The 27,853-nt window shown below is 38.8% G+C and overlaps 2 protein-coding genes across 4 annotated transcripts in view; one reads left to right on the top strand and one right to left on the bottom strand.

Annotated features, from left to right (window-relative positions):
- Window positions 1-20: 20 nt before the first annotated feature.
- On the bottom strand, window positions 21-6,767 carry wdr31 (WD repeat domain 31). 2 transcript variants are annotated; one of them, XR_534472.2, is made up of 11 exons: window positions 6,372-6,767; window positions 5,721-5,792; window positions 3,758-3,890; window positions 3,532-3,606; window positions 3,296-3,440; window positions 2,664-2,764; window positions 2,456-2,523; window positions 2,089-2,230; window positions 1,740-1,902; window positions 1,267-1,644; window positions 21-648 (listed from the first exon to the last, which is right to left on the bottom strand). XR_534472.2 is itself a non-coding variant. In XM_008418512.2 (10 exons), the coding sequence occupies exons 2-10, from the start codon at window positions 5,765-5,767 to the stop codon at window positions 1,442-1,444; spliced, it is 1,077 nt and encodes a 358-aa protein (XP_008416734.1). In that variant the 5' UTR covers window positions 5,768-5,792; window positions 6,372-6,767; the 3' UTR covers window positions 21-1,441. The 2 variants fall into 2 exon arrangements, 1 of the variants encoding a protein (XP_008416734.1); XM_008418512.2 differs by having other exon boundaries at window positions 21-1,644.
- Window positions 6,768-9,115: 2,348 nt separating this feature from the next.
- The window catches only part of LOC103470235 (guanine nucleotide-binding protein G(q) subunit alpha), a 20,556-nt gene continuing 1,818 nt past the window's right edge, over window positions 9,116-27,853 (top strand). The window contains exons 1-6 of one of the 2 annotated variants that reach the window (XM_008418513.2): window positions 9,116-10,344; window positions 23,012-23,196; window positions 25,748-25,902; window positions 25,990-26,118; window positions 26,451-26,580; window positions 26,916-27,069. In XM_008418513.2, the coding sequence (XP_008416735.1) occupies window positions 10,209-10,344; window positions 23,012-23,196; window positions 25,748-25,902; window positions 25,990-26,118; window positions 26,451-26,580; window positions 26,916-27,069 (889 nt within the window). In that variant the 5' untranslated portion in view covers window positions 9,116-10,208. Of the gene's footprint in view, window positions 10,345-16,930; window positions 17,063-23,011; window positions 23,197-25,747; window positions 25,903-25,989; window positions 26,119-26,450; window positions 26,581-26,915; window positions 27,070-27,853 lie in introns of those variants that run through there. The other variant, XM_008418514.2, reaches the window with a different exon arrangement.

Below are 27,853 nucleotides of genomic sequence, written 5' to 3' on the forward strand. Positions count from 1 at the left end.
AATTACTTAAGTCAATTGAGCTGTTTACGAAATTCTAATTTATTGAAATGCTCCAACATAGTTATATCAAAGGTGGTTTTAAGATATTACATTTTTCTGACACTAGGTGGCGCTAATAAATAATGTGTTAGTGCTACAAAATTTATATTTGTGTGGAAGCGGTTCCACTGGTTGAAGACATTACATGAAGCCAAATGCTCAACAAAAGTGAAACCAAAAATTTAAGTAACTAGATGGTTACAAGTTTCTAGCAGGTGTCTACAGAATATTTATTGAAAAATTGTTGGAATAAAAGTAAAATTACAATGGCAAAAAAAAAAAGTTGACATGAAATACATTTTACAAATAAATATCTTTATAAGTAGATTTTTTGTTTACCAGCTGGTATCAAACACAAAATTAGTGATTTAAGAATTAGTACAAACAAAATCAATGTGATGCTTAAACTGGCAAGGGAGCAAACTAACATAAAAATCAGTCAATTCTGATACGGTTTGGTTCTAACATGTGTTCCCTAAATCCCTGAGAAATAATTAGAAATCGGAAGCTTCTCTGATTGATGCGGCTTTAGACAAAGCCATGCAGAGTTTTCTTGCTGCTTCCTCAGTTTCTCCACCTGGTTATGTTGGTGCAACAAGTTTGTTTCACCTGTTTAAGATGGCATTAGTAGGAGGATTAGGTGTACAGTTCAAACATGAGAGCAGTTTAAATTAATGTACTGCATGCTTGTACTAATAGGCTTTAAATTTCTAATAACAAACACATGAAGCAAGAATCTGAAAGACTGTACAACATCTTCATTTTTATACTTGCACATTTTCCCTTCATGTTCAGTTGATCAAAATAAGTCCGTTACTGGTATTTTGCATAGTTGCTTAAAAATTCAAATGTTATGGCTAACAACACAAAATATCAACTATGCACATCTTAAAGTAAAAATATAAGAATCTGTATCAACAGGAAACCTTTTCTATACAAGAACAAAATAAGTTCATATGAGCTGGCATTTTCAATATTCTGTAGTTCTAACATTTCGACACAAAAAAAATAATACAAACATAATAAAAGTATTTTTCTAAAATAAACTGAAATGATTAACTTTAACAAAACTTTGTTGTGTCACCTTATTAAGTAAAATCCCAATAAAACACACTACGGTTTGTAGTTGTAAAGTGACAACTTTACAACTACTATTTGTAAAGTAGTTGATCATTTTTGCACTGCACTGTGGATTTAAACTACAGACTTCACACATCACTTGCTCACCTTTCCCATCCATTGCTCTTCTGGCAATTTCTTGGTATGGCAGGTTGGTAAAGCAAAAATGCCAGTAAAATCATTAAATGATGACATAAAAAAGGTTTTTAAAAAGGAAGTATGTCGTTACTGCTCGCTGAATGCCTTGATGTCCATATAAGTCCCATTATATGCTTTGGTGCTGTCAGAATCGTGCCACAACTCTCATATTCAGACTTCCAGCACCACCTGAACCAGCACCAGAAACCTGCGCCTGGAGGGACCCCTGGTCCAGCTGGATATGTTGGAGACCAGCGTTGAAGCTGGCACACAGCAAACTGTTGGTATCGGTGGGAGTCAAAGAAACCAGAGGACCAGCACCATCCAGAGACAATGTCCCTAAACAGACTGAAATCAGCAGAAAGTAGAGTGTTATAGGTGTCAGAAACTGACACTATACTCTTCAGGAAGGGTTTTCCTTTACCCAGAAGCTCGGGTCCTACCTGCTGTATTCTGATCCCAGATTTTGACCGAACAGTCGTGGGAGGATGTTGCTATCTGAGCCGAGCCACCAGAAAACACAGGTAGAAATGTGCAGCAGGCTGTGGTCTGCAGGTGACCTCTGTACTCCACAACTTTACAGCCAGGCTGACGCAAGTCCCAGAGCTGACAACACACAAACACCTCACTTTCCTCACAAACAATCAACAGTTTCAGGAATATAGCACAACAACAAAGAACATCTGAAACATCTCACCACACATGGGATAAAATCATCATCCTATGCCATATGGATTGTTTCTAACTCATATCTAATCCATAAAATCTAGAAAGTGCCTCTTTTGATCTCACCGTGGCTTCACAACCCTGGCCTCCAAAGCCGTTGCTGCTGGACACCAAGTAGTTCCCGTTTGGAGAGACATCACAGTGAGTCTGTATATACTGCTTAGCTGGGAAGGTGTTGGTCACCTGCCACGAACGGCTATCCCACACCCTACAAGCAAAACATGTGAAAAGACAAGCAAACACAGTTTTTAGTGAATGTACAATAAATATTTAGACCAAGGCTAAAACGGTTGTTTGACTTTGTAATATAAGTGACTGAACATTCTCCATGAGATGGGATTCTGCATTTTTCGCAGGGGCTGTAGATGAATTTCACTAAATTTGAACCAGTCATCTAAAAAGATGCATCCCAACAAGCAGAGCTTTGCTGTACCTTATAGTTTTATCCTCTGAGGTCTGGACTACAGAAAAGCTAGCTGGCACCCAACATACATGAGTCACCTGGAAACAAATAAATATGTAGAAAAGCTGAAACCTTACAGAAATCAAAATATAAATATATGGTATAAATTAGTTGAACGTAGATCATATTTGCAATTAGGTGCATCACTAGCTACAAAAGCACGAATTAATGCTCTCACCAGGTTTCTCGAGATGTTATGTCTGTGTTCACACTTTGCAGATTCTATATCCCACAGGCACATCCAGTTGTCCCGAGAACCAGTGCAAAGCTTTCTTCCATCTACAAAGAATTTAAAATAGCAGCATCAGATATGCAGTACACTTTATTATCCCCCAAAACTAAGTTTAGATAACCATGTTAGGCAGGGAATATATAATGCAATTTTTTTTCTGCAAATAATACAGAAAAACACAAAAAATTGTTCTTATTTTACTCCATGCATATGATCAGTTTGTAATTTCCAATCCAATCTTTGCAGGTTAGAGAAATATCCTCACCGCCAAAATCTAAAGTTTGCCTTTTATGGTATATATCTAATTCGATTTAACAAATGCTACCAGAAGTACAGAAATTTGTAACCTAAGTTGCAGTTTCCTCAAAACAACAGCAGTGGGAATAATTATTATTTGCCATTTCATTCTAAATGTGTCGCATCAGTTGAAATAATGCTACTATGATTATACATTTCTATAATAAATTGCTGTTTTGATAAAAAAAAAATGCAGACTGATAACTTGTTGTTAACATAAATACAAAAGTGAAATATTGTTTAATGATGGAGGAAACTGAGTGTGTTCTTAAAGTTTATACCTGGGCTGACAGCAATTCCATTGACAACCAGCTCATGTCCACAAAACTCCTGAATCGGTTCGTCTCCCTGGTTCAGGTCCCACATGAGAACGGTTTTGTCCCGCGAGGCACTAAAGATCCATGTACTGCCGGGATAACAAAGCACCTGGGGGGAAATATGAAGACCGTCGATCAGTGTGTGAAAATTTTAACAGCTATTAATTGCATTAAAGCAGCTCCCTTCCCACTGACTTTACCTTGGTAACCTCTCTGTTGTGACCCTGGAAGGACTGACACATCTGGCCTTGTTTCCAGTCGTACACCACAACGGCCTACGGGAGAGGAGGCAGGCATTTTACGCTTATTAGCTCCAGGTATTATCAAAGCATCACACAACAACATTTATAACTCCCACACTCGGTACTGCCACTTATATTTTGATCAATGCTGTAAAAGCAAGACAATAAACATATGTTGCTCTACCTGGTCACTGCCACCAGAAACACACAGGTCTGGGCTGAGATTGGTCACAGTGTTGATGGATCCATAGTGGGCAGGTTCATACTGTAACACCTGACTGTCGAAGGTGTTCTCAGCCTTCTCCCCTTGAGGTGATCTGTACAAAATACGTATGTATGTAAGTATGATAATTTTTGGGGGGGGGATTTCTGGTTAGATGGCGGAAAAATTTGTGATTTTAGCCATTACTATACCAAGAATATTTCAAAATTAAGGTAATCTCAAAACAGCATCATACAGTTCACAAACCTATTCAAACCTCTCGGGTTCATGTCTGATGATTTGGTTGTTTTAAAGTTTCTTTTTAGGAAAATAATGTAATGAATATTTAAAAAATCATTTTGTTTTAAATGCCAGACACTTCTTACTGTCTGGTTCTGTAGCGGTGAAGTTACTGCAGGTTCTTAGGTCAACGCTACAGCTGGTTCAGAACGCTGCTGCTCACGTTCCCAAAATACATTAAAGATCTCTTGTCTTCTACCCTGCACCCCACATGGAGAAGCAGCATTCAGCTGCTATGCACCACAAATCAGGACCAAACTTCCAGAAAACTGCAAAAATGCTGAAAAACTGAGCTCTTTTAAATTAAGGCTAAAAACCCACCTGCTAAGAGTTGCCTTTGATCAGTAATAAGTGGAACATAGAGCAACATATCGATGATGGCATTTGACAAAGTGTAATGTTTATTGCTTGTTTTACAAATGGTAACTATATCATGTCTTTATGGTGTAAAGCAATTTGAACTGCCTTGTTGCTATACAAATGACCATGATTTGACTGCACACCATGCCATGTTTCTGGCAGATGGCTCACACACCGATGCAAAAAACACTATCTGATACAGTTCATGCAGATGATGTAAACATTTTAAAATGAATTCTGCTCCTTAATAAGACTGCTAGAAATACGTCCCTAAAGATCCCATTTAATTTGTCTCTGCTCAGTTAGTTGTTGTGTTTGTAAATAATGCAAGTTTATCCTCTGAGCTTAGGAGCTTTTGTTTTGCCTAAATGATTAAGTGGATTAAAATGCGGAAAACCTCGGGTTCCATTGAGGCAAAACCTAGAGAGACTAGCAGCTCCGGGATCTCGAAGATCAAAAAAAGTGATCCTTTAGAGTTTTCTGTAGAAAGAGAAAAACAGAGGCTTGCGTCCCTATAGAACTGCGCTCCTTCAGCTGACAGATTGGAAACTGATTAGGTCAACTACTACTGTTTTTAGTTAGAGTAAGTGTTTTCATTTTTGCATAGAGCAGATTTGTGTTTATTGACTACTTCAATAACACCGAGAAAACACGCCAGAGTTCCCAGTACAACAGTATTTACACCAACATATACAACAAAAATGCATGACATGGCCTACTTTTTATTTAAAAGAATAAAGTAGCAATTGTTCTCACTGCTTCTAAAAATATACATATTACAATAGCTTTGATAATGTTACATAACGTGTTTAATATTTTGATTTTGATAAACAAAAGCCTTGAATAAACACCTTGTAAAACTAGCTGTAATGCTTAATACACATTATATTCATTTTTATCCAAGTCTAAAAACTATTAACTAATTAGTCTGTCTATCTGCTCAGCTAGCTTAGCAGGTATGTCGGCCTTAGTCATAACAGGGTTAATTTAACAAAACTGATAGGTTGCCCCCATTTAGTTACAACACTATGACTGTCCTTGTTTTTCACCACCAGTAATGTTTCCTCTGACACTTTCTCTGTAATGTCATTATATGGATACTAATACACTGTAGGAACAGCACGACGGAAAAATATGTGGTCTTCAAACCAAAAACTTGGGCATACCTTGAGACTGGTAAGTCACCTAGGCCTACTAAGGAGCAAGGAAACTTTCTTGTAATAATAGTTTGAAGAACTACATAAAACAAGAAGGATCAGACTGTAAACAGTCCAACATAACCCACCTGTACAGCTCAGACCTCTTGCGAAACTTGCTCTGCAGCTTCCCCATGTTTGCTCAGAAACCTGCAGCCACACTGAATTACAAAAACAGAAAATCCAACTGAGGTAAAAATAAAAAAAATAAAATAAATAAATCATTCCACTAATTGAACGATAACTATTGCTTGACTTCAGGATGTAAATTGTGATGTCAGTTGTTTGTTTGTTTTTTTGTTGTTGTTTTGTTTGTTTTTTTTGTCAGGCTTTCCTACATCAATGTAGCAAAATGGAGCCCAATTAATAGGTGTGATTATACCATGCAGATACATCAACATGCACTCATGAATGCATGGTCATTATATCACTGCCACTGCATACCCTGTGAGAGATTAACCCCACATACACCACTTTCCCACGCACGCACGGCTAAGCTCCACCCTCATTATCCCCACGAATTTCTCAAACAAGCGGCAGGAAGGAGAGAGCTCCAATCCTATTAGCGCCACATCATTACCGCCACAAGGAATTAGTCAGTCGAAAACGCCTCGCTATGAACTGTGCTGGCGGTCATTATGCAACATCTCCCGCGGGAATTTAACTGAAGTTATTTGAAATAATAGTAATGTTAAAACTTCTTATTTTCGAACCCACTGCTGAAGACTCCCTCTACTTACCTGTCACCAGGAGGTGTGGTCTCTGGGGTGATGCTGAGGCTAACTAATCCTTATCGTCCATGCTAAGATCAGCAGAGCGGCGCGGCTAAAACGTAAAGTTGGAGGTATTAAAAGTTGATAAAGTCGTTGTTGGGACGACAGCGACGCTTCCCCGACAAATGGCCATGATAGTTTGACGTTCTAACTGTATAAAACACCGCACTGAAACGTTCCTTGAACTACTATACAGCCATCCTTTCCTCCGTGGAGACCGCAGCTAGACGCTTTCCCGTATCCAGGGGAAGCTGGAGTCACGTGACACGTGGAAGCGAACAAGCGGAAGTGGTATCTGCTCACAAAATAAAAGTGTGGGGTAAAAACAAAGTAATTATTTTATATCAGCGGCCTCCAACTACATATTTCAGTGAAACAAATTGATACAAGGTAATGTTTTTTATGCCAAAAATAGTATGCTTAAACTTTTAGGAAACAGACTGCACTGAAATATTTTGTACTCTGAAGGCTCATTTTTAACAAATAAAACTTAAAAGGTGTAGCATTTATTTATGACCTACAAGCTTCTGTTGCTCCTAAAGCTGTTTCTTAACGATAATATTAATGGTGCCTTCTCAGATGTAATTCATCTTCATCTCAACCAGAATGGTGTCATTTTAACTATGGGTTCATTATAAGCCAGATGGCCAGTTCCTCTTTAGCCTGAGAGATGTGGCAGGTATAATGTGCAAAAAGAATTTGAAATCTTCATGTTGTAGGCCACTGGTCATTTTGTGATTTAAGTCTATTTTTGTTTATACTTGCTGTGCTTAGTACTTTGTTGCTAAGTGCAGTAATTAGCATATCTTGCTCTTTTTTCCAATTTGCAACTGGGACACAGTTAAGTTGGCTTAAAATCTTTTTCCCACATTCATGTCCTGACTTTTGGGATAAATGAATGATCACAAACACCTCTTCCTCCTGGTTTACTGTGGTCTTCTTCAGTTAACTTGAACTTATTCACTGTTCTCCTTTGGATACAATCTTGTTTAAGACAAAGATTATTCTGAGTTTGCAGAACTCTTTTAGTGTTTGCTGATGGTTTATAAGCACTACATCACATTTAATTAGCTTTGTATTTTTTTTGCAAGTTGATACCAGTTCTTTAGTACAACTAAAAATATGATGAAATAAGATAAAAACTTTATTGTCCATAGAAATGGAAATTTGGTTTACATAATTTGTCAGATTATAAGGTGGCCCAAGTGCCGGTAATGGTAGGCTACAAAACTTTTAGAATAGTGTAAATCATAAATTTGTATTGTGAGGATCTACTGCTAATCTTAAACAGACCCACGGTGATAGACTACAAACCAGTTCCTGCTCCACTGGCTGTGGAGCTGAATGAACACTGCGCCATCTCAACAAAAATAGAACATAATGACCTTCACAGCTTACTGCAGAGCTACTTGGTTGAATACTGGTGCTACTATTATTGTTTCCACTGTAGAGATAGTTAATGGTTAACCTCTACCAGGCCATTACCAAGTAGTCCCTAAAAATAAAAAAATCTGTTCTAACCACTAAGCAAAATGTAGTTTTCTTCTTCAAGCATTTAGTCTCTTGATGTTCAGCAAGGCTTTATGCAAGCTATCTTTACTTTTTTTTTCTCCTGATGCTGATATTCTTCCATTTGAACAGACAATAAGTTCAGTTTCTGTCTTCTCCTTAAGCCATCTTAACTGTAATACTTTTGATCATAAGAACATAAACCGTTTGATTAAACCCCAACTTGTTTGTATATAGAATATCTACAACACTCGTTGTAAGGTATTTACAAAGTAAATAGGTCCAGGTTCTATTTACATTGTAAAATACCTTAAAATGAGCATATTTGATAAATTTGATAATTCTGAGACACAGCTTACAAAAAGCCACATTTTATGTTTACAAAAATGAAAATATTACTACATATAACCAGCAAAGGTTTATTTTGGATTCCTAAAGAAACTGGTATCACAAAGGAATCTATGCAAGCATATTAATGGAAAGTTGAGTGGAAGGACAAAACCCATTTAAATTAGGAAGTCATTCATAAGGTTTTTGAATCTTTTCTGATTCAAAAACATTCTATTTTATTTGGAAATCAAAGTCTTGGAATGTGGAGAAAAGAGGAACAGATTCCAGTGTTGGTCCAGTGTGTTCATTAAAATCCAAAGTTAGCACCACCATCTAGGAAATTTTACACTTCGTGTTTCCATCTGCCCCTGCCCCCAAAATACATAAACCGATTTAATGTTCCTGGGCACAAAGCTCCAAATTGTTCCAAAAAAAGATTGCTATAACTTCATTATTTTCAAATACTTGAGTATTGTTTATTTTAATAAAAATCTCAAAATATTATTGCAACTCACCTCATATGGGATTATAACTCATATAGAAAACAATGCCCTTGTAAGCCCTTTCTAAAGTCTGGCCCAGTGCACAGTACATGAACACACTTGTTATAAAAAAAAGCAAAAAAAAAAAAAAAAGCAAGATACACATTTGATATGCCACTCTGTGAAAAGAACGCATACATTTTGGGCCGAATAAGCTAAATTAAAAAAAAACTTAATCACCTTGTTTAGACATGTATTTTCACTTGTTGAGAATCACCTTTAAGCAAAACTCTGGAAAATTATTTTCTGTTTTGTGTTAGTATGGTTTAAGATTACTAGTTCACCCCCCACCCCACCCCCATACGGGTGGGATATGAAGGATGGGGGGTTGGGGGGGGTGAACGCTAGCCCCTTACAAAACATTCTAGAAACGGCCCTGGAAACAGGATTTAAGTGGAATTGCTCACGGAACTCAGAGGGCTTCAAACGTGTAGATTCGCACGCTTCTTCTATTCTACAGGTTGGACGGTATTAATACGACACTCCCCCCTGGTCGACGGGAGCCAGACGCAGCCCACGGAGGAGTGGATGGCTTCTGTAATAAAAATACATGAAGAGAATTGAGGAAAAGAAGATTGGTTGGGGGCAAAGCCAGCGACACGGCGTCCTTTTCTTTCTGCCTCTTCCCCGGTGCGGAGCCACGGACCCGTGCGCCGCTTTTTTGGGAGGGGAGGTCACAGTCGGGCATAATTTCGCTGCGACTAGCGAGAGCTCCGTGCGAAATGTCGTTTTCTGTGTGGTTTCCTTGGTTTACCGAGCTGACACGGAGATATAACTGTACTGTATCCCAGCCTAGCGGATCGGAGTGAAAGTCCGCCATATTCTGCCTTACCACGCCCGGGAGTGGAGCCATTGGAAAATAAACGGACAACCTCTCGCTCATGTGTTTTTCTCGCCAACGCAGACTGCGAGTTGGAAAACAAACAAGGTATTTCAGAGATTTAAAATACCATCAGCGTTGAGGACTTTGGAAAGAGCCTGGCCGGCGTACGGATGACAATACCTATCCAGAGCAGTGCGGATGGTGTGTTTTAAAAAGATCTGTTGATCATACAGACACAGGAGATCAGATTATACCCATCGACCGAGCAAAAAAAATTCAACTAAACCCGCTTTCTACTCTGTTTGAAGCTTTCAGCAGGCCCAGAAAGCGAACCGAAACACAGGGAAGAGGGTGGGAGGGGGTGGGGGACTCCAATAATTCCTCTCAAATATCTTATTTTCCGTCTCTACTCCAGTCTGAACACGCAGACCCATTACAGCAGCGGTTCATCACCTAAAGCCGGCCTGTATGAGGACGTTATTGGACATTCACAGGCCTCTGGTTTTCCCTCCGCGACAAATGTGAAATCTGAATGACTCAATACAGAGGGGGGAACAAACGGAGTTATAGTGCGTGTTTGAAAAAGGAAAAGGACCGAGAATGACCCTGGAATCCATAATGGCGTGCTGCCTCAGCGAGGAGGCGAAAGAAGCCAGGCGGATCAACGACGAGATCGAAAGGCAGCTCCGCCGGGATAAGAGGGACGCACGCCGGGAGCTGAAACTGTTGCTTCTCGGTAAGCTTGGCTGGGGGAGGGCAGCGGGATGTGGAGCCTGCATTCCTCCTTCATCAGAAATACCTCTGTGGGGAGGAGGCGGTGGTCTGGTACTGGGGCTTCCCACCTGGGTGAAGTTGGAGGGGAGAAGTGGTTGAAGTGTCCCTCTCCGTTTTAGGAGTCTAGTGCAGAGATTGGCAGCAGGGAGAAGGCCTAGGTGGCTTCCTGTGTTTAAAACCACCTGATTTGAATAACTGTGACCTGTTCGTATCGAGGAAACAAAACCACTCGACGCCTGCGCTATTATGACGGGAACCAACACCTAAAGCACAGCCGGCCCAAGGCAAACACGAACTTAGTAGCTGATTTTGTCACTCAAGTCAAGTTTCATAAATGTTTTTATTCGTACAAAGCTTGGTAAAAGCGTTCCCCCCCACCCCCTGGTAAAGTTGTACTTGTTAAATTGCAGTCAAGGCCAGCTGGTTTTGTGCTCCACCTTTCTAAACAGTACATGTATTGAGCAACATGTACTGATTTAAGGGTTTAAGCTTTAAGGGTTAAAGCTACATGCAGACCTCAAGCTGTGGCAGTGTTAATGAGTAAAAGGAGCTTGTAAACACAGGAGGACGGTGAATCCAATAACCATTTACCAACTGAAAATATGTGCTCTGTAGTTAGCCCATTGACATTTTGGTCAAGGTTAGGATATAATTGAGCTGAAAATTAAAGATCAGAATGAGCCATAATAGGGTCAGATCTGCACTAAATGTCTAAATGCAGGTCCGTTTTCATCTGACCGGAGTAAACAGAAAAAGGAATTAGCAGGGCTCAAGCACAAAACAAACATGACTTCATCTGGTGATATCCATAAAGGGGCTTGATGCCAGTCACCACTTCTCCAAATGTTATTGACACTTATATTGGCACAATTGTAATAACTATTATTATAATAATAGTTATTATTAACATATAATTAATAACTATTAATTATATGTTAATATTTGGAGTTTACTATCACATATGAAACCAGGATTAAATCAGTTCATTCACACCAACTCAAAAGAAGCTGTCTTTTGAATATCTCGCATAGTTATTTGTATTGCTGAACCTGAATATTCTTCCTACGAAAAACAACTTCTGACATCTTGACCGGTTTCTTCTGCTTCCTCCCCCACCCGCCCCCCAATGATTTCACGCAAGAAATCAGAGTCTTGATTTATTTTCTTAAAGAACATCTACAGGTTTACTTCCTTTTAACTCATGTTGTGTATTGACCCATCATAAATCCATATAGTGAAGGTTATCCTTACTGTCCTAAAATGATTCAAGGTGAAAATTGTTGATTTATGTCTGGTGCTAGCTATAAATATTTTATCTACAACATTTGGATCAATTTTCCCCTTATGAGTTTAAGTATCCCCATACTAAAGTTCCATCCCCATGGCTAAAGTTGATAATAGTAAAACAGTTTGTAAAACATACAGAAACGCTTGGAAGGAAGAATGAAAACTTAAAAGAATTGTGTTATTATTATTATTATTATTATTATTATTATTGTTGTTGTTATTATTATATCAATGTGTTAAGGAGAAAAAATGAGGGAACAGGACATTCTGGACACCATTTAAGAAGAGGTAGAGTTTTTTGAGTTTGTGACTTATTTAGTATGGGCTGTTATTTCCAGCCATAACTGCTGTACACTCATACAGTAAAACTTTAAACTGAAGTTACACATTTCATCCTTCTCACACAGAGGCGACTCACTGTTGGAAGAATCATGCAAAGCCAGCTGAGGAATAACGTTTAAATGTTTGTTAGTCGAATACGTTTTGAACTTGTACAGAAATGACACCTAAAACACCAGGAACAGGGGTGGAAATTTTTAGGCTGTTTGCGTATCGATTAGATGACGATTCAGAAAGCCAAGACACTATGATAAATCAGGTTGCGTAACATTGACCTCACACACACACTATGCATACAGATTTTTTTATGTGTGATCTTGTTTGGGGCGCCACAACGTGCTAGCTGCTTCTCATCAGAAGATGCGCAGTGGCCAAGAGGTCGTATTCTGCGGGAATTTCTTCCCATGCATCCCATGTTGGAGATATTTCACCTGCTTGATGATCCCATCACTCTCGCTGTCATTTCAGTGAATTGCGATGTTGTATTAGGAGATCGCTCCATAGCACAAAAACCCTGATTCTCAACAACTCTTGAAGGCAGCACATCCTTTGCAGTAACAGTTGGAATGAACTGTGTCACTAACCTTTGGTTTGTAGTGTGCTCTAGTTTCTTGTGTTTTAAAAGATTACCTTTCAGTTTCACGTGTCTTGCCTTCGGCATGCATATTGCGTTAGACCCTAAATTGACCTTAAGCTAATCTAGTTTTGATATTTGTTGATTGAGTCAGAATCATCCACATCTGTATGGTTTCCCACCTGGAAAAAGTAGAAGTTTCACTTTTTAAGACTGTGTCCTAAACTGAAGAAAAGAGGGCAAGCTACTTAAAACTATGTCAACATGAGGACAAAGGAGTGGCTTATTTGGTTATAAAGTCATAATTGTGATTATATTTGGACCTGAATACGACTTTCATTTGTAATGATTATTTTTGGAGTGTACAATGCGCTAGCATTTAAACATTGATATTGAGGGTATTAATGTTGTTTGGAACGCCCCCAAATCAGATTCTGATTAGGGACCCATACAGCTTTTGGTCATCTCTGCCTCAAAGGTTCTTCCAGGTGGTGTGCTTATTTATGAGTGTGACAAATGTTGGCTGGGCCAAAGTCTGCCCTTTATTGGGTGTAATCAAAACAGTTTTGCAGTTTAAAGCCAAACCCTGGCAATGATTATATCACAGGGCTGCAGGAGACACTTTGGAGCCCTGCTGCCATTCATTTAAAAACATTTGTGTTTAACCACTCAACCATGACTGTGTGCAGTAAGAATTCTTTAAGTCAAGTATAAAAAGATGGCCCGTGTTTACTAGACCTGGGCCGGTAACCGGCATGAAGGTATATCAAGATGTAAGCAATAAGGGGTTTCCAAACCATTCAAATTTTCATCATACAGTTTTTATGGTTAAAAGTCTGATTAACCCCAGTTTTTTCCAGCTGTATGGAGCATATTCTAACTGGCTAAAAGGATAAAATACGGCTTCAATACTTTCCATTAGTTATAATAGTTAATGCCACTGTTTTCACATATTTTCTGTTAGGAAAAACAGTCAAGTTGTCATATTGACCAGCAAATTTCAACTTGTTACCTTGTAAAGAACCAACCAACAAAAGGGCAAAAATATTCTGAGCTGACTATGTTTAGCAGTTGTTAGTCTAAATTGTAATAACACACATAATAGATTATTGTTGAAGCTGCACCTGTGTATTTCAAAAAAAAAGAGGAAAAGAATGATTTTATAATTTTTTTGTTTTTAAGTTTTAAATGGATTTGTTGATACTGTGAAACCCTTGGTATTTTTACTCAAGTCAGTTGTGTCATGTCGGCCCACACCCGGCTTTTCTATTTCAACCTGTTTTGTTACTAATGTAAAGTCAGGGGAAAAGGAGGGTGGTTGACATTTCCTGTAATTGTCATACTTGAGTAATACAAGTTCTTTAGTAGCCATCTGCTTTTTAATTAGACTGAGCATAAAGAACGTTAGATGTGACAACAGGCTGTGGAAAGCAGTGCCTGATACCCCGGTTCTTTAGGAAAGGGACCCAGAAAATCATGCAAAGGAAGCTGGCTGGACCATCACATCCTAGTGTCTACCTCATAATGGATGCGTAAAAGTGATGGGTCAGCAGATGTTAATGGGCTTTGCTCTCCTGTAACATTAAATCGATGTGATGAATGTCCAGTAAAAGGGTTTGAATGAGCTGACTGCCACCATTCTTAAATATGGATATTTTTCTCCTTGTTGCCCCATAAGCTTTCATTAATCCCACCAGTTTGCTTGTTATTCAAACACATGAACTGCCAGCAACAGGTAATGCTTAAAGGAGGTTAAATCAGTGCTAATCCTTGCTGAGCTCCAGTTTTCTTTTTGGCTTTGCCACTGCTAGAAATTCTGGTTCAACTTACTAATAAGCTGCTTCTACAGAGAGTCCAAATTTCAGCTAGACCAGAGAAAAAAAGGGAATTTCTCCAGGAGCTCGAGACGGGCTCATATAGAGGGAAACAACCAATCAAAATATTATAAGTGCCATATTTAAAGTCCTGGAGTTAGTATTGTTTTTGATCTTCTTGATTTAATTCAAAAACACAGTAAAAGCAAAGAATGTCAACATTAATTTATGACCACATAACTTCAATAACATACACTCACTATCTCTCATCCTACTGCTGTTTATCTTTACCTCAACAATCACAGAGTTAAGTAGCTCATTGTGTATAGCTGTGGTTCCACAAAATCATCCAATATAATTAACAAATGCAGAGCGTTACTCTAGTTTCCCAGCGCTGCTGGTACCGATCAGATCGGCTGAATTGTGACGCAGCAAGTTGTTTTAAAATATTATCAAATGAAGCTGGTGGTCTTAAGGCATTTGTTTGCAGGGATGTTGGGATAAATTATATGATTTCTGTAGTTAATCTGTCTGTTGATACTGCTATCCTCCACAAAGCATCAGTATGAAGTAGAGGGAGGGTGAAACGTTTCCTGGATGAGACTGTTAGTGGTGTCGTGACGTGGCACTGACATGGCTCTTTGGTTGTGGAAAACTATACCACTTCTGACTCCGGTTGAATGCAGAAATGGCTTTGGTTGAAAGCCCATTTCTTTATGTTTTGAAATCGGTTTAGTCTGATTTTTGTATTTTATCTGTCTGTCTTCTTGTGGCTCACTCTAGTAGGACGTGTGTAATGACATAATGTTTACAGAGAATGGGCTTAAAGATGTGGTCCTATAAAACAAACAAAACATTTTGAAGCTGAGCTAAATATGCTTTGCAGCCATGAGCCACGTGTTTTGTTTGTCTCCAGAAAAAAAATCTTATTTTAACAAAAAATATATATGTCTGTCCAGCTCACATATTTATAGGTTTAGAGATACAGGCTATGTCAGAACAATAGACCTAGAGGTGCAGGTGCTCTACAAACCACAGATGCTTGTTCGTGTTGCAAGAAAAAACGTTCAGCTGCTAAAGCAATCTGGACTGACTACCATTGTTGTTTTAAAGCTCACTTAATGTAACTGCTGATCTTCTCCACTTCATAGAAACATTGTGTGTCTCTCTGTTGTGTATTATTACACACCAACACTTCGAGTGGTCGACTTACCCAAAAGAAGTTGTATGTGTGGTTCGATAACCCATATTCCGTAATGCATTGTGGGTTTTTAAACTCCCCAATTGTCTCGTTTCCTGTGGGACTGGATTGGAAAAGTTTTGCTTTAGACTGTCCCTCGCATCGAGACAATTTTTTTTCTCTCTCTGCGTGTGTGTGTGTGTGYGTGTGTGTGTGTGTGTGTGTGTGTGTGTGTGTGTGTGTGTGTGTGTGTGTGTGTGTGTGTGCATGCATGCATTTCAAACCACTAATGTCTTAATGTTTGCATAGTCTTAATAATATCTACCAAACCTGTGTATGTCGAAACCTTCGGACAACACAATTAATTTGGGAGTTACAATAATTATCTTATTATATCAGTTGTAAGTAGCTCTATACCCCCCATTTTCCCCAGTCTACTTCTATTTAATACCCACAATTGCTTGTTGACTAATTTCTCACATTGATGTAGCATTTTTGATTGTCGTGAATTATAAACAGCAACAATTGCAATAAAATTTTTAATTCTAGTGTATAATACACATAATTACGCATCGTACATTTAATAGATACCTGCATGGCACAGCAATCATAGTTCCACTAACATAAATACTGCTCTTGAAAATAATTGCAATGCACTTCCCTGGGACACCAGTCCTGCAAAGAAGTGTAATGGCACTATACTGCACACACAAGCTGCATTTAGTCATATTTTCATGTTTATTGACTATTGATGTACTCAATGAAAAATAGGTTAATGGATTTATTTAACTGAATACCTACAAATGGGACCCTCAAAGTTACTTTGTTGCCTTGAGATGTGGTGACTGTGGCCATCGGAGGATGTTGAACTTGATGACATGTTCAAGAAAGCAGCTTGAGATGATTTAAGCTTTGTGGCATGGTGCATTGTTTTGCTGCAAGTAGGCATCAGAAGATAGATGCACTTTGTGGTTTTAAAGGAGAAGATGTGGTCAGCAACAAACATCTTGGTAGTTTGTGGTGTTTTAACAATCAGTTGGCATGCTTGTTATGGATGAACGACTTCATGTTTTAATCTGTGTGAATTGCATTGTCTCAGTTTTCTGGTATTAATTGACACAAGTGGCACCCAGTGGGGTCTTCTGCTGTAGACTGTCTACTTCAAGGTGCAGCCCTTCCATCCATTATCTTACGTACTTATCGTCTATTGTGTCTATTTCCAGCAGTCAAAAGGCGAGAGTGAGGGTACACCCTGGACAGGTTGCCAGTCCATCGTAAGGCAACACAGAGACAGACGGGACAAACAACCATGCACGCACACCCACACCTAGGGAGAATTTAGAGAGACCATTCAACCTGACAATCATGGTTTTGGACTGTGGGAGGAAGCCAGAGTACCCAGAGAGAACCCACGCATGCACAGGGAGAATGTGCAAACTCCATGCGGAAAGACCCGGATTCAAACCCAGGACCTTCTTGCTGCAAGGCAAGTTGCAAGCTACCAACCGCACCACTGTGCAGCCCTCGAGGTTCAAGTGGTTGTTCATTCATGGATGTCATTCCTTATTCCTTGGTTATAATGAGAAATCTTTTAATGTACTTTTCTTTTTTTAACCATCTCTGACCATTTTCTTCAGACCTTTAGCATTAACACACGCATTTTTATCCATGCACTGCCACCACTGCTCACCACAGTGAGCACCATAATCCCATGTCTTCCCATTTTTGAAGCTCATTTTGATGTTCACTTTGAACATCAGAAATTTGTATTCACCATCTTTGAATGCACTGAGTTTAGTTGCCATGTGATTGACTTCATTCAGATCATCTTATTGATTATTGCGCCTGTTGATCAACTGATGAAGGCCCACCAACATTACGATCCTAATCCTTCTTGGAATGTCAAAATAAGTAGGCACTCAACAACGTGGCTTGTATTTGAACCACTTTAGGCATTTGGACGGTGCGCTTGATTGTTGCTACATAAAGCTCAACGCTGGAGAAATTCTCCACAGGTTTAGGTTTCAAGTTGTAAGTCACATCTCTATGAAAAAGAGCCCAGAACCCCTATATCTTAACAGCTTGTTTTGTATAACGTGAAAGGACAGGTATATTGTGAACCTGGGAGTTTACACGATTAAAATTTGGCTTAAGTTGCCAATTATGTTTAAAGGACAACTGGAAAAAAATACCTAATAAAGTGGACGTTGAGTGTGAAATACATTGACTCTTACACACCAGACTCAAACATTTGACTTAATTAGGCTTTGACAAATTGGTGGCTCAATTACAAAAGTGGCACAGCCCAAATTACATTCTTTGGAGACCATTGGACCTACATTTGAATGGCTGTCTTTTTAACAAATGTACTTTTTTACTGTATTTTACTGTACACGCAGACTAAATCAGTGACAAAAACATCAGACGCCACTGGAACATTTCATGTTTTATAATTACTTTTACAGTGACTAAGCTGTGTTTCACAACGCTGAACTGCTTTTCAGTTTTTCAGCATGTTTATAGCACTGCTTTATTTGGGCATAAATTATATGTTTTTTTTCTTTTTCTTTTTTGGGGGGTTTTCAGAAACATTTTGGTACAGGTTTATCTGCACAATCACTCTCAGCTGCTTTTAGAAGCCAGATGAAAGCCGCTGTGGGAACTTTGTCAAGGCCATTGCTGAACAAAGTCCACATCGGCGTGTAACCAGCCTTTAACAAACACGTTTGTCACTGAGAGAGGAAGAACGCCGAATGTCACATGATTCCTGTATGAAAGCGGCTGGATCAGCAGGGCAACAGAAAGCCTCTAAAAGTAATAAAAATGTGCGATAAATTAAATGTTTCACATGTCTAAAAGCTCTGATAGTTTTCCTAGCGACAGTTTAAAACTGAGTGTTGAGTAGGTTTTAGTCCCAGGAGAGGCCTCCTGAAAGTGAAAATTAAAACAGTCTGCTTAATAAAAGATGAAGTTCATATATTACCATTTCCTATTATTGAGTTGAAGAGCTGCTTTGAGTTGTCAAATTCCTGGGAGGGGAAAGTAAAACTAGATTTTTAACTGACATTTTATTTTGTGTCGAAATACTTAAATCAACCTTCTGATGTTTAGAGTTTTAGAATCAGGGCAACGATTATTTAAATTGTGAGTTTAGCCAGATTATGCAGGAGGGTGACATTTTTTTACTTGCAATTTTTAATTCTTCAGAAAAGGGCTTTTCTCGTCAGATGTGAACTTTGCAGGTTTTGCTAAGCTTTTGGCAGAATTGCTGCTGAAAACCGAGTGCTTGTACAAAGGGAACACAGAGTATTACAGTTAAAAGCTGAGGGTAGAATGATATTCTTAGGTTAACTCTGCTTGAGGCGATGCGGCAAATTTATTCTGTTTTCACACATGAATTTGAGTTTGCTGCATTGAACAAACACTCATGCTGTGGACACCCAAGCCCACACAGTTTGTTCATTTCCTTTCTCGCCACCTGAATGAGTTAAATTCTTGAATCTTGTGGCTTGTCATCATAGCTGCTGAAGGTCAAAAATGGATTAATTCCAGGTCTGTTCAGGCTGCATGATATTAGAAAATCTTTTGATGGCGATATTTGTAAATATTCTAATGATATCAGTTCCAATATAGACCTATTCTCTTTTTTTCCCCTTCTTTCTCATCTCTGCTTCCTACCTAATGTGACCTTTAGCATTTTTAGACTTGATCATTGTTGTCCAGCAGAAACATCTGCTGCACTGGCTAAATAATCTCAGACTTTAGCTCCTCTTGGATATGGTTAAATAATCTTTTAAGACCCCACAGTCCTGAATTATTTTAAGGAATTTTGTCAGAAAAACTGCAATTTATCAACACAGTGTAACTATTACAACCAAAAAGAGATCACATCAGAGGTATTTTCTAACTACTACTAGTTAGAAAATACCTTCGCCTGCTCAATGTCTAGCCTTGTTAACATGCATAGTTGTTTCAATGGGAAGTCAAAACCAGCTACATCGCAAAGTTTGACAGATGGATGAAATGCTCTGTGTTCTTACAGTAAAAGTATGTTATTTCTGCAAATACAAAATGTGATTATAGCACTGAATCCGGCCTTTTGAAGAGTTTTTAATGTGTTTTATCTGGCTTAGGTTGATTACCATTTTAATGACCTGTTTAGAGCAGTGGGTTCATTAGTGTTTCAAATCCGACATGGCCGAGAATTAGGAATGTCAAACTTTTTCATCATCCTCTGCTTCTTTTTTACGTGGAGTTCCACAAGGTTCTGTTTTCAGCCCCCTTTTGCACATATTTTCTAGCCCTGACTCTGTGCTCATTTTCACAAATTAGCAGATTTTTTTTATTTTCTTTTCTTTTAAGTATGAATGAAACATCATCCATATTCTTAGGTTGGAGATGCACCAGTCAGATTTTATAAAGGGTTATGTTCAGCTGGACATCAGGCCCACTGTCCTGTACCTTCTAGGTGTTTCCCTGCTGCCTCACACCTGACTTAAATAAATTATTAACAGGCCTCTGAAACACTTGATTGCAGATCAGGAGGTAATTCAATCTTTAAATCAGGTGTGGTGGAACAGAGACACATTTAAGGCATAATTGACTATGAGAACAAGGGTTAAGAAACACTGACCCAGATTAACTTACTCCAGTTTAATGCAATGTACATAGAGTTAACTTTTTTTTAAATTCTCTCTTTTGACTGATTTGTAGCAGAGCCAGGTCATTGAAGTGGTTTAATACAGTAAAAGTCTGAAAATGTACCTGGCAACATGTTCCCATATTTTCCTAATCAATCATCCGCTCTATAAATGCTGGGTTTCACTGTTCATTTCTCCGTGTTCAAGTTTTACTTGCTAGCATTCGGATGTGTTGTTTAAATGAGTTGTATTTGTTTTTATTCAAGCATTTGCCAAATAATGCCTTTGGCGAATAGAAAGTATTTATTCCTGTTCCACTAGTAGAAAAATTAACAACAATTCAGAATTATTACCTGAAACAGAAAATGCTTAAAAGTCCTGACATCTATTGAAGTACAGAGAGGCATGGCTTCTGACCATTATTCCGTGTCACCAAAGTAAAGACAGGTCAAGCCCAGCAGGTATGTCTCAGAAGGCCCCCACCATCTTATCCATTTTCAGTCATTGTTGAGGTGGAGAAACTGAGCTGCCACATGAACAAATCATCCTAGTCTGTGGGATGAATATGCAAAGAGTGGCAGGAGTGTGGGGTTTTACATGGGTGGCAGTTTGGGCATCAAATTGTGCTGGGGTGTGCCTGACCACCAAAAGTGGGAGATGTAATAATAGGGTAGGCTGTTTTCGGTGCTTGGTGTTCTGCAGCAGCCTTCAGGCTGGAGGGCTTGGCTATTGAGCACTTCACGATGTTTTTGTCTGGCTTCTAAATTAACTATCGTATGACGGGAAGACCATTTTCACGTTACTATAATGGTGCAGGGCAGCAGATTTGGACTGATGTTTGTTGTTTATTCCACAGAAGTTAATATGGCTTAAATTGGTATGCAACATCTTGCAAAAGTATCATTGTTTTTCACGTTTGTTCACATTACAACCAAAAACCTCGCCACTGGGATTTTACGTGATGACGTGTATTATCAAAACAAAGTAATCCATAATTTTTGAAAGTTTGTTGTGGATTTGTATTCAGTCCCATTTATACAGATAATAAAATCTGTCTTCAGAAGTCAAATGTTTTCTAAAAAAATTCCTTCTAGTATGAAATAATGACCCAAAACACACACCAGGTCAACCATGCTTTGGATCAGAAAGTGCTGTTCCATTGAAACCAGTCAGTTGTAGCAACACTTAAATGGCTGTTCAGATGCTCTCCATTCAGTCCGCCGGAGCTTCAGCTGTGTTGTAAAGAATAATGAATAAACCTCCTGACGTAGATCAATGATATGCAAAGCGTGTACCTGGATGCTCCAAATCACATGCCTCACATGTCACCTCTGTGCTATTTTGTTTTCGTCCGTCACAAAAAATCTCCCTATGAAATACGTTGACCTTTGTGGCTGTAACATGGAAAAATGTAAATTTCAAGTGTTACAAATACTTATTTAAGGCATGAAGATACAATGCAAATGAGTGCAACCTTTCAAACTCATCCACTGTGGCATACTTGGTTACTCTAGACTACAGACCTGCTTTTCCACAGTTATTCCTTTCAGAGATGGTATAAAGTTAGACTGTCCCTTTGCCAGGATTCTCAACGAACCAAAAGAGAAACTACATCCGCACGTCTTCACACCCAAATACCTCCTGTCATCACTCAGGGGAGAGCGTTGCTCTTGGTCTGTCACCAGAGCAGACCGGAAAAAAGAAACCCACACATGTGAGACTGTAGAAGTGAGTGAGCACATGCTGCAGGTTTGAGTCCAAATACTGTACATGTGGGCATATTGATTTGTGTTTTTGTTTTATTCAATGTTTTGGCACAGAAAACTAGGAGCTTGATTCCCCTCCTAAAAAAAAAAAAAAACTTAGGTTTTAAGATTTACAACCATGCAAATTGTTTTTAGCACTGCTAAATTGAAGTACAATTTTATCACAACTAGTCATTATTTGCAAATGAGGTAACTTGTTTTTTATTTGTCAACTTGTGTTCCTACTTCAATGTTTTTTGGGGGGCAAGAAAGACGTGAATAGAAATGAATGTACATGTTTATAGTCACCACTATTACTAATAAGTTAGAATCTTTTTGTTTCATATTTAAACACAAATTGAAGTGAAGGGCTACTTCGGTTGAATGAAATCGTAAGCAAAAAAATGAATAAATCTGTTACTTTATGCTCTACAAGAATGGAAACATGTCACCTCCTCTGGCGTCTTTTTAAAAGGACATTATTAGCTTTTTCCATGTGTAGGGAAAAGTATATAACATGAGTCAATGTTGGTTATTAGCTACAATAGCAACATTAATGTTTATATTAATTTCAGCCCACGTTTTTATGTCTGTGCATTCCTACTAGTAACACTTTTGCGTCGTCAATGTGTCCATGAAGGATTACATTCACTAAACTAATGCAACTTTAGTTGCCTCTGGCCAGGCGGACTGAAGAGTGTGTTCACAGCTGCATTTAGTTCAGAAGGGACACAATCGCATCACTCTGGATGCAGTTAGTGCCACACTGTTTTTACTCTTCTGGAAAAACTGTCGGAGCCAATGAAAACAGGCATGATTCATGTTGCTTCTCAGCAAACGAACTAATACAACACATTAAAGAAATTGAATAAGGCGCAGTAGTAATAAAATTACTTATCGCTTTTGGGGAGAATGCTGTACATTTTCTACGTATGTTACTTAAGTGTTTCAATTTTGTCCGTTTCTGTCGTCATTTAAAACCCAGTTTGGTAAATACACTGTAAACAAACTCTGTCCTTTTTTTCTCTCCTTCCTCGTCTAACTTTTTAGGAACTGGTGAAAGTGGGAAGAGCACATTCATCAAGCAGATGAGGATCATCCACGGTGCCGGTTACTCCGACGAGGACAAACGGGGTTTCACCAAGCTCGTCTATCAGAACATCTTCACGTCCATGCAGGCTATGATCCGAGCTGCAGAGACGCTGAAGATCTCCTACCAATTAGACTCCAGCAAGGTATTTGAGATCTTTTCCCTCAAGCCTCTTAAACGGGCAGAAATAACAGAAATGACTGTGGTAATTAACGGTCACAAGGGTTTGGGATAAAGCGAGTAAGTTCGCTCCAAGTGTTTCAGAGCACAGCCGAATATTTTTAGAGTGCAGTCTATCTTATTTGGAGCAGCCATCCATAATAACTTCCTGCTGATTTTTACACTTCCTGTGTCCTTGTAGCTCTCCAGAGCTCCATTACACCCTTTGTGCATGTCTCTGTGCTCTCACATACAGTCGATACACACATACGGACATATTGAAGCAGAGAAAACCAGACTTTTTCTGTCTGTCATTTCAGCTGCTGGGTTTTACTCCTCTTTGGCTTGAGTTGCCCCTGTAGTTGTAGCTTTGGGAGCGGGGGGCAGTGACCTCTTACTCGCCATTTATTCCCTGCGAGAGTGACGAGTGGGATGATGCCAAGCCTAGAGGTTGTCACCTTGGTAACATTCAAAGCTACAGCAGTTTTTTTTGTGGTCTTTAGTAGTATTTTGAAAATATTTGATAAAACCTAATTAAAAACTGACCTCTGAACTAAAGTGTTTGATGCTAAAATTTGCTTGGTGTTTAGGTTTCCTCTGCAGCCTGGAAAAGTAGTGAAAAATCTAAATTTTGGACCAAAATTCTATGTAATCTCAAATTTAAATGAGCAAATTTTATCTGGTGGTTTGACATAAGAACATAACTTGGATTGTACCGGGTTTCTGTTGTTACGGTTTGACAATTTACCTCCTCACTTGCGTCTGTATTCTGTCGTATTAGTGTGCATTCTTATCCATTAGCCTTGAACATAAGAAATAATGCAACTAATTTGTGCGCTTTCACTTCATTTCACATCATATTAAACATGAAATTACATCAACTCTTCAATTTGCGTCTCCTTACATGATTGGATTTAACCAGAAAATAGAAAATAAAAACCACATTTGAAGAATCAGTTTTAGAGAATTGTTGAGGCGAATTAGGCATATAGATATAAAGTCTTATCAATTGCTACCCAATGCAGAGTAAAACTTTGCCCATTTACAGACTTTTTTTTCTGTTTTTGGCTTTTTATCATAAACTGAGTTAATGCGAAAAGTTTTCAAATATTTATTAAGGGAAAACTAAAACAACCTTGTCCTAAGTGAAATTCTTCCCATTGTTTAATTATTAACTAAACTGTGATTAAGAAAAAAATGTTGTGTCTGACAACATGAAGCAGCCTACAGGCCATTATACCCAGATAGAAATCTCAATCTGGTATAAATGCTGAGGTATGATCTCCACTAGGCCGTTCATTAATGAAAACCCTTCAGTTTGGCTGAAATCAAGCAAACACAGCTAGTTTTCACAAACTCTTGATGTCTTTTGTTGTCACAAAGAGTGACTCAATTGGTTGTTTGGTTTGGGGGCAATCACTTTTCCACAAAGCACTCGCTTATTTAAAATCATTATTTGGAAACTGCTTCTTACATCTACTCAGGTTATGCTGTGCTGATATTAAATGTTTTCCGGTGATCTGAAACATTTGATTGCGAGACAAAAAGCAAAAACAGAAGAAAACTGCACGGGTGTAAATTCTCTTTCATAGCGCTGCAGGTTCCAGTTCACTTGTGTTCCTGTGTTAAAACGGGAAGTGCTTGTCTGGGACAAAGGATGGCAGTCGCGTCACACAGGAAGTGAAAATGAAACCTGACAATCATGTTTGCCATGTGTCTGGTCATTTACAGTGCTTAAAAGGCAGATGCAGCTGATATTTGCACATTTTAGTGACAAAGTTGTGCTTCCAAAACAATTTATAAGCGTACGATGAAAGAATGCCATGTTATTGCATATTAAACAATGAAATGTCTATTTTCTTATTTAAAAAGGATTTGAATTATTTGTTTATGTGTATCTTTTAATATATTATTTTATAATTGTATTAAAAAAAAGCTTAAGTGGTTAACTGCAGGATGTACGTACCTTTTTTTATTGAAATAATCAACAGATTCATCAATTTACTAAAACAGTCGTTAGCTGCAGCTCTAATTGGTTCTTTCAATGGGTTTCATGTTGATTTATGTCTTATGAACCACTGGGCAAGTAAATTACAGTGGCATTATGTAATAATACGTCAGTAACTTTGTAGACAGTTTTCTACTAGACACACGTGAAAACAATGACAAGGTTTGCAAATTTCCTGGCTTCTTTAGTTTAAATCTGTGAGAGAAACGGCCTCGGCAGGCAGTCAGCCACATGTTGCTCTCTCAAACACAGAGAACTTTTGACAGGAATCTGGGGCAGCAACGCTTTCTGCTTAATTTCTTTAAAATCCTCTGTGGGATTTCAGCTTCAGATATTAGCTGCATGCTGAGCCTGGGGTCCAATAAAATGTCCCAAGTGATTGAAAATATGAACTATTAATAATGAGGACACTGGCTTTTTGTAGAAATCTCTTTTGTGTGTGTGTATTCTTATTCACATTTTTTTTACCATTTACAGGTGTTTCTGTCTTGTCTTAGCAGTTTTTCAGTTATGTTTTTTCACCCACTAGACTAATGCCAACATTGTTAGAGACGTGGACGTAGAGAAGGTCACCAGGTTGGAGAGTCCTTACATAGATGCCATCAAGAACTTGTGGAAAGACCCCGGCATCCAGGAGTGTTATGATCGAAGGAGGGAGTACCAGCTCTCAGACTCCACTAAATAGTGAGTAGAGCAGGACATCAGCTTGAGCTGGAGCTATGTTGTAGATGCCATGGTAATGAGAAACCATTTTCTGCTGCGTCTCTGTAGTTACCTGGACTCACTGGACCGGATCGCCCAACCAGTCTATCTTCCCACCCAGCAGGACGTGTTGAGGGTTCGAGTCCCGACCACGGGCATTATCGAATATCCATTTGATCTCCAGAGCGTCATATTCAGGTGAGGAGCAGGTGGTGCCATATAACTTTGTGGACATTCATATTTCAACATTATTCTGTAAATGTTCTTAATTTATCGAGGAAAAACTGAAACGTAAAAAAGCTTTTTTACTTCGACAGTTACTTAAACTAAATTCTTTAAAAAATAAAAATAAAAAAAAAACCTCAGTAATACCAAATGTGTTATCTGGTACACAAAGGATCTCCTGTAGCAGTCTGTGTTGCGTCAGATCTGAAACAGATTCCCTGTAATACGGACTGCTACAGGACGGTCATAGCGAGAAAGATTAATGATGATGAAGATGATGATAACTGACTCTTCGGCTGGGACAGGATGGTGGACGTCGGGGGTCAGAGGTCGGAGAGGAGGAAGTGGATCCACTGTTTTGAGAACGTCACATCCATCATGTTCCTGGTCGCCCTCAGCGAGTACGACCAGGTGTTGGTGGAGTCGGATAACGAGGTAAATTTCTGGGGGCACTTGGGGTCATTATTTTGTTTTGTTTTTGTAAGAAAGAGAGGGGAAGAGATTCGCTTTAGGAGAATATTGCATCTGTGTCAAGGCGTTAAAACCAGATTAATGAGCAGGTTAAATTACCTCCAAACTGACCGTTCTCTTTTAACGGTCTTCTTCTCCCTGCTCCCTTTTCTGTGCACTGAAACATTTATTACAGTCTCTTCTTAATGAGTTTGAACACTGTGCTTTAATTAAACTCTCTCTCTCTCCTCCTCTCCCTTTCTCCTTGTTTTTGTCCCACCTTCACCAAACCACACTCACTTTCACGTCCCCCTGTGCAGAACCGGATGGAGGAGAGTAAAGCTTTGTTTAGAACGATAATCACATACCCCTGGTTCCAAAACTCTTCTGTCATTTTGTTCCTGAACAAGAAAGACCTGCTGGAGGAGAAGATCATGTTCTCCCATCTGGTCGACTACTTCCCAGAGTACGACGGTGAGTAGCGCACCAAACGCCGCCAGCCAAGAGCTCATTTCTCAGGTCTTTTCAGCTGCTTGAAAGTTGGTAATGATGGGCCTTCATGAGAAGATTAGGCACTTTTTAGGTTTTTGGTCTGGAAAACTCTGAAATCTATCAGTATTTTGAAGTATGAAGAAAGTAAATGCAGAAATATGTGTTTTTCAGCACTTATTTAGTTGTCTAAATGAATTAATTCTTTCTTCCGTTGTTTTTATTTCTCTCTCTCTCAATGCATATTTTTCTCCTGTTGGATCCAAACAGAACCACAGGCACAACGATGAGCGTTATGCTCTGTTTAAAAACATGCATCTAACTAGTCAGTTAGAACGTAAATTTTGCTGGAAAGTGATCATTTACAGCAGTGAAACATTTGTTTGGTTATAGACGACTAGACAAACAACTGTTGCCCCCTGCTGGTGGCAGGATAGAATGCAGGTTTATGTTTGTGAGTTGTGTATTTCTTTGCTGCACATTGTTGGATCCTATGATGTTTGAACTGTCAAATTATTGCTCTGACTGTAGCTGAGAACAAGTTTAGAGTGGGAGCTGTTTTTTGTAGCTGTACTTCATTGATAACGTTCATGAGAATAAGTCAGAAAGGGCAGGAATCTGGCAATCGTACTGCAGAAACGTCTTAACTGGATCTGCCTTGGTATAACTTTAGTGGTGTATATTAAAATTTAAAAGACAACTAAAAAAATTTTTTTTTTAAATAAATAAATATATATATCTATTTGTATTCAGTTCTCCAAGTCAAGAG

This window comes from Poecilia reticulata, linkage group LG9 (genome assembly GCF_000633615.1).
Source record: "Poecilia reticulata strain Guanapo linkage group LG9, Guppy_female_1.0+MT, whole genome shotgun sequence".
Classification (NCBI taxonomy): Eukaryota; Metazoa; Chordata; class Actinopteri; order Cyprinodontiformes; family Poeciliidae; genus Poecilia; species Poecilia reticulata.